Consider the following 14,931-nt stretch of genomic DNA (forward strand, 5'->3'; position numbering starts at 1 on the left):
AAAATAACACTAATGGGTAAATTAAATATTTTTATGTGGTATAGACATACATAGCATATAATTTAACAAAGAGCTTAGAATGGATTAAAACTCGAATTGCTCGTTTAATCTGGCAATGTCGTTGATTTATCAACGCGAGGCAATTGGCCGGCGGCAGCTGAAGTAGTTGTCTGCAAACAATGAACTCTGCGTGTGAGCGGAGCCGTATGATGGCCAGAGTGTGAGAGTACAATGGCGACTTGTTAAGACAATAGATACACACATAAGAAAATATCGCTGTTTGATCTCGAGTCGACGTTCTTATTAATCGAACGGACGAACAATGGCAACTGCTGCAAATGCGATAACCCGGAGATTTTGAACGGCAACAATGGCTACACTAAAATCGTAGCATATTTTCAATACCGGAAAACTAGTATTGATTTTTTAGCGATGTATATTGAAAGTCGAAAAAAATAAAATTAATAATAGGTAGCTATTTAATTTTATAAAACAAAAGTTATGCACCTTATAAAGTGTAATGAGTATAATTATTTAAGTCGTGTAGATGGTAATAATACAGGTATTATATTATAAACTTTGATTGCTGCTCTGCTGTCAAAGCTCGAATGTGTTAATTTTGTTCTGATGTAGCGAATTCATTTTTATAGACAATGCTGAACTGTCAAAAGAGCGCAGGAAAAAAATCGGGCCGTTAAAAGCACGCATGACAAAAGTACGCTGTACAAAAGCGCGTAAAAACTTATTTCTATAACGTACACGGTAAAAAAGTGAAGTTTTAATAAAATTAAAAAATAATAGTTTTGATTATATTATTAGGCTTTCACAAAGCATAACATTTTTAAGTTACAAAATTAAATAATAAAAAGAGTACTAAACAGTAGACTAAAATCTTAGTATAGTTTACATAAAACACTAAATTAAGTTAATAAATTAATAATTTATATAGCACACATGTCATGTTTTTCTTGTTTATATAAAATAAAAATTATTTGCTATTTAGTTTAACAGATAGTAAATATTAAACTGCTGCTTTACTACTTCGAAATAGTTAATTTTAGAATTTAGTGTATAATCTAAAAAGCGTATTACATATAATATGGAGAACTAATTTTTCGAATTGGGCGATCATAACCTATTGTTGCCAAGCATTTAGGATAACTATTTAAATTTCAATACAGTAAAAATTATAAAAATACATTTAAAAAATAATTGTGGAGCAAATATGTTCAAAGATATGTCGAATTTTTTTATTATGACGTTAGAATTGGTTATTTTTGTTCAAAAAACTGATATATTACATATATTTCGGCTTTGTTATATTAGCTATGTTTAATAAATATTATTAATTTTATTTTTTAATATTAAAATTATCAATATTCATTTATATATTATATACATTTAAGAAAAAATAAAAAAATAAAATAATTTTAATAATAAAAAAGTTTAAAAAATACTAAAATTTACAAAACGTTGAGAAAATAAAATTGTATTTTATGAATAGGTAATATTATTAATTGTATCATGCTAAAAAAACAGTTTTTATAATTCAATATATAATTTATTTTTATGCGGTTTTATTATTTATTTTATAAAGAGATTATTCTCATATAGAAGAAGTAAGAAATATGTTCTTTTATTGTTTTTATTATATTTCTTAATAAAGAAACATGAGTTGCGTGATTTTGAAATATTACGCAACCAATCAAATTTCTGAAAAACAGAAAAAATTATATACAACTTTAAAATTATGTTTTGTTATATATAACGAATATTGAAATTAGTTCAATACGCGCAAATAATTTTTTAATGTATTTAAAAAAAATATAAAATAAAAAATAAAGTGAGACTTGTTAGTTTAGGTGTACTTTTAATACACAGAATAAAGTAAATATGCACATTTTTACAAAATTTCATATTATTTTAAAGAAAAAATGCGTTTATATAAATATTAGAGTTGGGACGAGTTAGTATACGATAGCCTAACTTAGCCTAACTCAACATATTTTTATTTAAAAATATTAAAAAAAGTGTACTTCTTTAAATTAAAGTACGTACAGACGCAGACACAATTGTATAGCGGGTGCAAAACATTTAACATTTAGACAGGTTATGCAAAGAAGTATCAAAATAATAAAATAAGCAAAATAGGAAAAAAAAATAGCAAGCTGGAATTAAAAAAATATGCATTTTAAAGCGCAATATTTTGACAATTTAATAATCATGTTATAAAAAAGTAATAAAATATATCTATAATCATGCGTTGATATATTATAATTAATTATGTCTTATACAATTATATTGGCTAAATTATAGTTAATCAATAATTTGCTTTGTTAAATTCACTTTTTTCACATTATTTATTTATTTTTTATTTTTTAGGACCCCTAGTATAACTAAAAGCTTAAGTGGCTTACATTTAAGACATCGTTTTCGTGTCTGCGTCTGCGTGTAGCTAAATTTATTAAATAAAGTATAAATGTAGCTATTTATTTAATTTACAAAAATAATATATTTGTGTTCAAATTTATAAATAGTCTAATTTTAAAATTTATTTGTATAAATTTAACATTAAAAATATTTTGAGAAACGCTAACCTAAAGGTATAAAATACCCTAACGCCTAGCTTAACCTAACTTTAATATTAATATGTACGTATTTTTAATAAAAATAATATATTTCTGTTTATACTGATAAACTTAGGTGCACATTTAGTTGACTTTATAAAATAAAGTTTTTATCTACATAGTTTAAAAAAATTTAGTATAAAATTTAAACATAACCTAACTTGGAATAAATGTTTTTTTAAACATTTTTTTGAACATCTAATATAACACTATGCCTTAGTATTTTATTTTTTACTGCACTGCTCTTATTATTTAAATGCTAAAAGCTCACACGTGTGTATAAATTATTATTTTTTTCACAAATTTATTGTAAGAAATATCTTAGTTACACTAGGTTAGGTTATCATCGTAGCTTAACATAGCCTAGCTTTAATGTTTATAAGCACACATTTTTTTATGTAGTACTGTACTTGATATTTTATAAAATTAAGTACACATGTACCTAAATTTAAAATTTTAGTCCTAATTTATATTTTTTTATTTTTACAATTTTTTTGGGATCCCTTGCCTAACATTGTCTTTTTGACTTGCTCCCAGCTATACCGCTCTTCCTTCTGAAATTTTTAAAGTTTAATACACGTGTGATTACTATTTTTCATACATATATATTATTATAAATATCTTAAGTAAGGTTAAGTTATGGTACATTATACTCCTAGCCATACTTGGACTAGCCTATATCAACATATTATTTTAAAATATGGTTGTATATATATTTAATAACTTAGGTTTTCAATAATTTAGTTTATTTGTATTTTTATTTATTAATTTAAGTATAAAATGTAAAACTAACCTAACCTAGTCCAACATATTATTTTATATAAATTATTTTTTTACTTACAAAAAAATTATTTTATATTTAAACATATGTTAAAAAATTACTTAAGCACATTAAAAAAAATTAACAAAATAAACACATATTTTATTTTAGAAAATAATTAACTTACATTGGGGTAAATTTGTATCAACTGAGTTAGTATATGGAAATAATATTAATTCATATAATGTTCAACAATGGTTAAATTTTTTGAAAGTAAATATTTTTTATAGAGTAAATTAAAAGTATATACAAAATTTTTTTTAATAAAGATTGATTTTAAATCAAATAAGAGTTCTTAATATTTTATGTGTTAAGATGCACACAAAATTGCAGTCTAAACAGTTATTATCTATATATTAGTATTACAGTATTAAAATACCGGGACAATGGTATTGAAAGTCTTAGTTCGCATATCAAAATACATCGGGCAGACCCTGACGAAATCGGCTTTTGGTGAAATTTCATCTTTGGAGTGAATTATATATTTTGTGCTGAATTATTAACGCAATACCGATAACCACATGACGCTTCGCGTGTACAATGTTTCTGAATTGGTTGTTTACATGGGAGTGTGTTATGCAATATTAAACTGCGTACATGCATACACAGTATAAAAATATAAACATTTTTGTAAATCAGTGATGGCGTAACTTTTCCAGTTAACGTGCTATACAAATATAAACAATTTTAACAATCAGAAAAGGTACGCGGCGTTTTTCGGATTAAAAATATCCTAATTTAATTTTTTACTTAGAAAAAAATACAATTATATATTATATATATGGATGTGTCAGAGCTAATCGATTAATTCGCGTCGATAAGGGTAGGAAATTAAATTAGAATAATACCGATGACAACATAGGGCTAATAAATTATACTATGGTATTTATTATTTATAAAGCAGCATTAATAAATTTATTTTTGGCTACGTTTTTAAATAAAAAAACATAGACGTACTAAGCTTTTTTAAATTAAAATAATATCTACATTTAATTTGACGAATAAAAAGCTACTAGTTACCCAGTTCGGTTTTTAAATTCTCCAAATCTAAATGAAATACCCGAACATAAAATATCGTGCACGGTTGATTGTGAAGGCACTGAAAAGTATGTAATCAAAGAAACGATTCTATTGTGTTTATTCCTAGAATCCTATCAATTTTATTCGATTTGCTTTTTCGCTACAAGTGGTTTAAATTTACAATTTGGAATGACAATAAATAAGTCACAAAGACAGTCGCCCATTGTAGTATGGATTAACTTTAGAAACGAATGTGTTTCATTTTATGTTAATTTTACGTAGTTTAAAGCAATTAAAACACCTAAATGTGCTGATAAATAAAACTGATTTATAAGAATATAAAATATAGTACATCATAAAATTTATTGATTTAAAATTTTATTTTTTATTACTTGACATTATTTATAATGCGTCATAATGAACATTATACCTACAATTCCTATAGTATTAAGCATTTAAATAAAATAATTATGATCTACATCGAAAATAGATATGCACTATTTAGCATATATTTTTCAGCTTCTCAAATCCATAGCCAAAAATATCCTTATATTTAGGAAGGTTGTTAAGAAGCAGGATGGCTCGTGAAAAATAAGTGTTTTCAAACACTAATGTCCTGGTCTCAACGGGTAAGAATACGGGATGTGATCGTGACTCACTAGAGCATCCTAAAGTGCTAGCAGATAAAAACCGCCGAGTATTAACGGATTATTGACTCTGGCCTTTATCAACTTTAAAAAGCGTTTTTTTTTATTATACGCTACGAAAAAAATAAAGTATATTTTATATTGTCGCTTTAATAAAAAAGGCACACTAAAATGCAAATACTAATAATAAATGTTACAACTTTATATATATTTATTTATGTATGATAAAAAATATAAGTAATAAAAAATATTGATAAAGATCATCTGACAGGAATATTATTTTCCACAACACTTTCTTACGCGCTCTTTAGCGTTTCATTTTCCTCTTCCGCAGTTTAACACACATTTTTTTAAGAAAACCACCATAAGCGAACCGAAAACAGCCATAACTTAAGCTCTGAGTGTCGAAACCCTTGTAATAAACGTCGTGCACGTATCGAGCGTGGCGTTAGAATTACCGTTGTCGCAAAAAGCGGCGGCTCGGTTTAAAAGCTCACTTCCGACAGCAGGACGGATGGATCTCGTTCCGGTAGTCAAATAAATATCGGCAATCAATTTCTTATCGGCTGCTATGTTATACCTAGGACATCGCCTAAGGAGCTCCGACGGAAGCGCACCCCACGGTTCCGGTTCGAAGCCACCCGGAACGATACTTCCCCTAATCGAATGAATTTACACCAAAGGATACGCCGAATTGAGCTTTTCCGATCCACCTTTGTATGTATGTATATTGAGCTGACTACATAATGCGTTAATGTACAACCAGCGATATATTCACGTATTATTTACATAGAAAGCAACTACGGTGCGCAATCGCGCACGATCTTTATTCAAAGACTTCGATCTATCTATCAACGTTGATTCAAGTCTAAATATTTTAATGTGCAACTATACATGATAAATTCTACGGCTATACAATATTTTTAACGATGTTTGTATTAGGTTGGTTTGAAAAAAGTACATTTAATAATATATTAGCTTTTATATGTAATAAGAAAAGCACATAGACGTACATATGAACATAATACTGAGAATTTGTATTGTTGCATAACGTAATAATAATGCAGGATCGAAGAAACTGTCAAAGTTTAACCGAACTCTCACTTCGTTGCTGTACTAAAATTATAGATCCCCTTACAGTTGTTGGATGTTCATATTAAGTTTGCAATGATCCGTTAAATAGAGATAATCTAAGAAATTGACTGTGAAATTATAATAATAAAAACAATATAACAATGTACTAAATTAAAAATTATCAGAAATGTTGTGATTTTTCTACAATGATTTACAATGCAAAAATGCGGTAAAACAGCGGTATCGAAACTAGGAAGCGTGAGACGTTTTACCTTTAATCCTTTATTTTAAATATTTTCGTAATAATAAAAAAAATTGAAACTGCTTTTAAGAAAAAAAAAAACTTATAATGAAAATACTTAAACAGGTAAAGCAAAAAAATAAAAATTACAATGAAAAAATACATTTGTTTATTTATCATTTAGATTTTATTTAGCATTAAATTAAATAACTCAGAAAAAACAATATGTTTGATTTGTACGAAAGTTTTGGCAATCGTATGAAGCCATGTAAATTAAAATAATGTATTTTAAATATTCGTAAATGCATAAAATATTCCAAAGATAATAAGATGAGTTATTAAAACAATAGTAAACGTGCAAAAACTAGTTAATATCCTATAAAATACATTGCTAGCATAGTATCAGGTTATCAAGAATAGCAAAATGTGAGAAAACACTTATTAAAAAGAAAGCTTGATTAAGCTGAAATAATGTTTCAGGAATGATGTGTAAAGCAGTTGAATAATAATTTATGATATATGTTAAGATCTTTAAAATCTTTAAATCGTCTGCGTACTTTAAAGTTTGTAATACAAGTAGATGAGACAACAGTAGAGCTAAAATTATTTATTTAATAGCTTATGTTCCTAATGTTACAGAAAGTATTGAAGAAAACAAATAAATATGTAATTAATTTTGCAACTTAATTCTTAGAAAAGCCATGTTCAATGATTTTTTTTATATAATTGACATATTTTTTTAATTAGAAAAAAATATTTAGAAATAACTGCAATGGATTTATAATTTATGGAAAAATACACGGCAGGTCTAAAAGCATATGTTAAAAATACAACACTCAATATAACTAGATGCAATGCATGCTTCAAAGAGCAGCTTTAGTAAAAAACACGTGAGCGAAAAACTTAACAATATTTCGACTAAAGGCATAAATTACATTAAAGACAGTTCCTTGAGATCTAGGTTGCTTGATAAGTTGTGTGAATTTATAAGAGCTAAATATACATTACTTCTTCTTTTTGGAAGGTTTTTTAAAATATCGGAATATAGAGTCCAGATGTGCACTAACATAGATATAACACAAGGTGTATTAAAATATTAACCGACAAAGCAAAGACAGACTGTGTTCCACTGTTAAAACGTAAATTAAAAATAGACGACATTATTTAGAGAAAAACGGCAAAATATTTCATTTATGTATATAATGTAAACAAAAATGAATACAGCAGAATAGTTTTAATTAAGCTGCAGAGCTGAAAGCAAGAATATTTACATCTGTAATGAAAAATAATATAATAGATAGGCTTAAAAAATTTAAAGTTCACTATTTTTTAAACCACTGCTAAGATCCTTGAAATAAATATATTTGTAATTTTTTTAAAAGCTAAGAACTTTATTAAAATATAAGAATTTTATTTTAAATTTATTATAGTATTAATATTTTCAAACAAATTGTATCTTTAAGATTGAATAAAAATTGTTCATTCTATTGTAAACTATTATTGCGTGTATGTCTTTTAAAAAAAATCTGCTCGAATACATACACAAGAACAATAACACTCAACTACGTCCACGCGGTGTAATAACGTAAGTGTGCAAGGTTGGAAGTGTACCACTGTGGATTATTCGTACGGAGGCATTCAGATTGGAAAATACATTTTTAATAGCGGTTCAAAAGCTAGTTTAGCAGCGTACGCGCTTTCCGGAAAATTATCAGTTTTTCTGAAGTTCTTCGCTTGTGGAAAATTTATTCAAAATATACTTTAAACTGTTTCGACGCCGCGTATGCGGTGTAAATAAATAACGCGATACGCCATACCCCTCTTTATATACACGCGTGTCATACATACACAGTTACCGATTTACTGAGCAAATTCTAGAAAACTTCTAACGCGAGCTGAATCACAATATGATGTAGTTAGTTTTTTTTTTAACCACGTGTCGCCGTGATATGTACATAAATCATCCATGGATCGGCCCTTGTCAACCCGCGCCAGTAACTTTATAATTTAGTTTGTGAAGAATGTGTTTTTAAATAAATAAATGTACGCGTGAGGTGGCAAACGAACGGATGCTCACTCAACCAAAATTGACGCATGTGTTCTTTCTTTTCAAATATTTTTATGTATGGTTTACTGATTTATGTATGGGAAAAAAGCGAGGTATGTTTATATGGTGGAAACCTAAAAAAATGTATCAAAATAGAACCATTGATGCCTTACATATATTACCCCAAGATACTTCCAATAAATAATGTGAGATTTATTTAGAAAATTATCTGACAATATTTACATATAAACACGGCAAACACACCTTGTCAATTGCACCCTTATTTTAACTTTTTATTTTTCGGTCTATAATAAAAAATACATTGTTTATACATGTTTCGTGAAAAGAGAAAGGATGAATTTAATTTCAAGCTTTTATGTAAAAAATGACCCAATTACATAAAGAATAAATAAATATATGTAAAATATTGTTCAACAAAGTAACAAAGTTTTAGATTTTTTTGTTACGCAATCTAAAATTGAACTTATAAAATATCGTCGCTAATAGTAATTGTACATAGGTCAAATAACTGTTTAGTTTACACATTAGATATTTACTCAAAATGCATTTAATTAACTCATATTGATGGGGACGATTTATTTTCTTTAGCCAAAAACTAGGCGGCAATATGCTAACAATGACTTAAAAAGGATGTAGAGCAATACATTAATTAATGTTCATTAACAGGACGCAAACTAGTGGCGTTATTTTTTTTGTAACAATATGTTATAAAAAAATATGTTTAAATAACTTCAGCCGCCAAAACTGTGTATTATTGCCATCCGTCACCATCCGTTTACCAAAATATTATCCATTTACTTTACAATGTTCAAGTATTTTAGTGAAAAGCAATTAAAAGGTTTTATTAGAATAAAAGTAAGATTTTAAAAGGTTCTATTATCCTAATGACAAACGCCATTTTCGAAAATTAAAAGACTTATAAGAAACTTCGATGCTCTGCTAAAAAAATCTGATAGACAAAATCGCGCTATCAAAAACGTACGTTCAAAACAGTGGAAATGTTTTTTTTTTAATATTTGTTTTCAATGTTTAATCAAATTTAAAAAAATAAATAATTGCAATTACTATTTTTTCTCAAGACTCTTTGCATAACAATTATGAATGCAATAAATCTGCTGCACTGCTCTTGTAAATGCGTAGGCGTGTACCTAAATTTATAAAATCAAGTATATCATAATTTTTTTCGACATTTAAGGTACATTATATCGTAGTCTAACATAGCCTAGCTCAGCCTATCAAATATTTATACATATACACATTTATTTTGAAAATAATGTTTGGGTATATACACATACATATTTGATATGCTGAGTTAGGCTATGTTAGGCTACAAAATACTGTACCCCAGCCCAGCCTAACATTAGAAAATATTTATATATATACTTTTTTTTGAAAATAATGTTATGGTTTATTTATGTAAATATATTAATATATGTACTTTATATAATAAAATTAGGTACACATGTCTTTAAATTTTAAAATATTGTAAATAAATCTTAACAAAACCTTACTTGGTCTAACTTGATTGCTTCATTGACATTTTTTTACTAATTTAAAAAAAAAAATTACGATTAAATTAAATAAGCCAATTAAAAAATTTGCATTTGACTTATTTAAAATTAGCAATTCTTTTAAAAAAATGTTAAAAAAAAATATTTTCGAAAAAATAAATAATCGCGTTTTATTGAATATAAATGCGACTAATGTATTTTTATTTTAAAAATTGCAATAAAATTTAAAAAATTAACACTTTAAATATTAAATAAATTTTTAGCATTACTTTCAAATAGAAAAAAAATCAAATCAATGGTTAGGGTAGAATTTGTATCTTAACTGAGTCAAATACTTTATATGCTAACTGAGCATTAGCAATAATTTTGTATTTATATTCTCAAAATAAGTAAATACTTTTTATTTGTTAAAAACAATAGAAAATTTACCTTAATTTAGAAATTTTAGGTATTGATTACCTTGAAAATATAATTAAGTGTCATTTTTTACACTAAAAAGCAATTAGTTATTGCGAGTATATGTTCATAAAAAAATAATGTTTCTCCTACAGGGTGAATAAATCCAAATTGGACTGCACTTTCTTAAAAATATTTAAAGTCATTCGCAGGTAAGACAAAAAATTTATGTTTTAATTGCCGTTTTATAGTAATAGTGGTAAATAGAAACGGCAATGCATCCAGTAAAGGTTTTTTATTGCTCTGGATAGAAGATATCTTTTGTCAAGTAATTTGAGAGTAAGTTTATGAGTCCTTTAGAAAACCTAAATTTAGATTATTTTTACTCGAATAATTCGCGATTAACTTTATTGAACAGTTTTGTAAAATCTGTGTGCTTAACGTTTACTTGTAAACTAGAGTTCAGTGATCTCAAAACAAAGAATAAAAAAACTGTGGCGACAGGTAAAAATAAATTAATAATATTCCCCTTCGGTATATAAATAGACGGGACAGAAGCTCCAGAGAACAGTCGCCCGATTACATTACGAGACTCGACTACTGGCTCCGCTCACGCCCTCGCCATCATCTCCGACGACCTGCCGCAGCCACTACCATCGCCTACGACCATCATTCCGCCGACCACGCTATCCACCGGACTCCCCTCAAGGACCTGAACCAGCCGCCAAGGACGCACGAGCTCCAGCACCAGACGACGACCCCCACACTGGTGACAACCCGACGTGAACACGCAACCTTCTGATCATGACCAGCTCCGTCAACAACAACATCGACCCGCAAACTGTTGAACTACCGATGTGAATTTGGATAACAATTTTGCGTTTTGATGTCTCAGACGGAAGACTAACGCAAAAATTCTGGACGGGGCCGGTACGAGCACGGACGCCATCACGCTATCCTCCTGCCGCAGACATTACCATCGCCTTCTTCACCGACCACGCCATCCTCCTGCCGCAGTCACGACCATCGCCTTCTTCACCGACCACGCTATCCATCTGCCGCAGACATGATCATCGCCTTCTTCACCGACCACGCTATCCTCCTGCCGCAGCCATGACCATCGCCTTCTTCGCCGACCACGCGGCATCGCAACTCAGCTGCGCAGAGCTTCCTGTAGACGCGGCTCTGGAATTAGAAATCAGTTCCTCGGCCGACCGGACATCCGGGTGCTACACAGCTCCGCAGTCACATGGAGACTCTTCTCCATCGCCACAACAACACATCTTTGCCGACCACGCTATCCACCTGCTGCAGCCACGACCATCGCCTTCTTCGCCAACCACGTTATCCTCCTGCCGCTGCCACGACCATCGCCTTCTTCGCCACAACAACACATACGAAAACATATCGTAATTTTATCCAAATTACTCCAGGGGGAGTACTGTGGCGACAGGTAACAATAAATTATTAATATTCCCGTTCGGTATATAAATAGACGGAACAGAAGCTCCAGAGAACAGTCGCCCGATTACATTACGAGACTCGACTACTGGCTCCGCTCACGCTCTCACCGCTTCCGCCGACTACTTGCCGCAGCCCCGACTATGTGCCGCCATCGTCAGCCACCGTCGCCGCTGACAGTCGCCGCCGCCGACCACGCGGCCCAGGAAGCACCCGGCGCCGTCACGCACCCGTAGGGCTACGCCACTGCGACACCGAGCTCCATCATGACGAACCCCAAACTGGTGACAACCTGACGTGAGCACGAGCTCCAGCACCAGACGACACGACCCCCACAAAACATAAGAGATTGATAAAAATTATCTTGCTGCTCGGGAAGCATACATCTGCAATGATTAGGACTGTATTTATGTAAAATAATTACCAATAATTTTGCAGGTGCTAAAAGCAACGTTATTTCCTGTAATTATTCATGTGAGATTTGTCACTTTTTATATGAATCGGGGTTACATTAGAGCATTTTCACAACTTTGTGAAACGGAAAAATGCAAAATGTAATAAAATATTTTTAGAAGGAGTTTCGAAATACTAGATTGCATACTTTTATATTGTAGTCTGGAATAAAATTTGCTTCTGAAGAAAAAATAGTCTAAAGAATGCTAAATCCGTTTTCCATTTTAACTAATCTAAACGTTTTGATTGATAATAGAGATGATCATGAACGCAATGTTTCATCGTAATTTGAAGTAAAATACGAATTTAAGCTAAGAAACCCGTTCGCAATTTCTTCAGAATCTTAAAAATTAATGTTATTTTAACTCCTCATTAAAATTATGGAGTGGCATTTTGAGCCAACAACTTTTGGGAATTTTTTTGAATTAAGGATTAACGAGTTTTTATAATCCGTAATATAGTTATTAAAAGATTATATTCGTAAATCCTGAATTTTGCGCGAGATCTCAGGGTTCAAAATTCTTTGTAGATTAAAGAGTTTTAAGGTTCGTTTTTAGATTTTATGTATGAGATATTTCTTATTAAGAATTGCTATTACCTCTTTTGAGAACTATATTGAATAAATTCTGTTATTTGTTGGATAAGTTCTGGAAAAACTTTATTTAAAAATACGATAAATTATTTTATGAAAAACATTGAGAGCAGAACTAACATCAATTGTTTGAAACAATCGTTTCCAATTCGTACAAGAGAGAAAACCATCACAGTGCTTAAAATCCACGTCTCTGAACTTCCTTTCACCTATGCAGTATTCTTCAGTATTTAGCTGTTTGAACCTAATGCTAATTGTGTGCGCTAAATCATAATCATCCTCTTTAACGAGAATGTAATTGCTTCTTGCGACGTCTTAGCAATTAACATACATGTTTGTTAAAATTAGATCGAAGTTCTTGGTATAAATATTATTGACACAATTAATATCAAATAAATAGCTTATAAATAATATATCAATATAGGAGCAAGGATAAATATAAATAATTATATTTAGCAGAGCTTGAATTTATATTTCTTGGAATTAGTATACATATATATATATATATATACATATATATGATTGAAGTTGTTTAGAATAATTTTTGGGTAAACTGCTTATGTTACTTCGATAATTATAAATACACTTTGACAGCCGAAGGCGTTGAGTAGCGCTACGTTAAAATTTGACGTTCACGAAAACCGCAAAGAGAATACGTCAGCTTCAAAGTCAATTTTCAGCAGAGGTATTGAAAGGGCGGGCTTCATCAAGCCACCGGGTGTTTATAAATGATACATCGTTTGTAGCGAATGTACAGGTGGCGTGTAATGGCACCGCGTTCGTATTCATTAAACCGATTTTGCAGCTGATTAAAATGCAGTGTCACAATCCGTTTACAATGCGCGCCACCCGCGAAATGAATGTGCACCGCGACACGAGTTTATGAGTTTACGAGTGGCGTGGTGGTACGTAGTAATGGCGGCTTTTTGGTTGTCAGTCGTTATTATTTAACCCGTTGAAATGTGAATGCAGCGTATATACTTACATGCTCTAGCCATACGTTCGTAGTCAGGATCTGGTCCTTCAAGTTCTGCAACAACAAAGAAAACTTTGATTAGTGACAAAATTCAATGAGTAGCTTACACTTGATGCATGGTGACCAGACATATAAAGCCTTGTTATAAATAAGATGTATAAGCAAATAAAATTAGTAGCAGCAAGTTAAATGAATTGGGGAATCACATAATAACTTAAAATTTAATATATACCTTTCTTTCACTACTGAAAATTTTTTTTTTAATAATACATATATTGGTCAGGGATAGAACTAGATTTTTTAATCTTTAAGAGTAACTAGTCTAAAAGACCTAAAAGTCCTGGGTTTGAATCCCATATGTATCATATTGTTTTTTACTTTATTTTATTTCTGGGAGACCAGAATTAGTGATTTTTGTATAATAATAATTTCTGTCGATTATCTTCAAGGTTTAACATAGGCCCTCTGCTCTTTATGTTAATAATTAATAATTAAGGAATTTAAAAATTTAAGTTTCTTCTGTGAGTAGATACTTTTTTTTTAAATGTATTATATGCATATGGACTTTCAATAGCGCTTACATATTTAGTTTATTGGGCTGCAAACATATATTCACGATGGGTTTTGGAATGATTGGATGGCCCTAGATTATTAGATAATACGTTCTCTATTTATTCATATCCCCATCACCGCAAACTACAGCTGAAGATATCCAATAAGCGTATCGAACCCGAGGCGCACAAGTCGTGTTCTGTCGCATAATGACATGTTAACCGCAATACGACTGCGAATATGTGCACAGTCGTAAATTCGGCTAGGTCTCACAATAGGCATTTGCCAACGCTTTATTGCACCACGGTGCCCGTGTTTGAATCCCAAGCGGTGGTTTGTAAATCAGACGAATTAAATCAAAGGAGATGAATCACCGACATTTTCTATTGATTCAACCGTGACGAATAACGTCCATTATTGGGTTGGAAGGAAAGAGAAGATGAGACTCAACAGCCTGTATAAGTAAGTCAATATATACAGATTCTGACACTAA

At 30.2% G+C, this 14,931-nt stretch overlaps 1 protein-coding gene across 1 annotated transcript in view; it reads right to left on the reverse strand.

Moving 5' to 3' along the window:
- nAChRalpha2 (nicotinic acetylcholine receptor alpha2) overlaps positions 1–14,931 on the reverse strand; it is a 119,737-nt gene that overhangs the window by 38,211 nt on the left and 66,595 nt on the right. Inside the window, exon 3 of the mRNA XM_088186093.1 lies at positions 13,896–13,940. Within this exon, the coding sequence (XP_088042219.1) occupies positions 13,896–13,940 (45 nt within the window). The remainder of the gene's footprint in view (positions 1–13,895; positions 13,941–14,931) is intronic.

Source organism: Plectrocnemia conspersa, unplaced genomic scaffold (genome assembly GCF_051122295.1).
Source record: "Plectrocnemia conspersa isolate PC_06_02 unplaced genomic scaffold, ASM5112229v1 ptg000001l, whole genome shotgun sequence".
Taxonomy (NCBI): Eukaryota; Metazoa; Arthropoda; class Insecta; order Trichoptera; family Polycentropodidae; genus Plectrocnemia; species Plectrocnemia conspersa.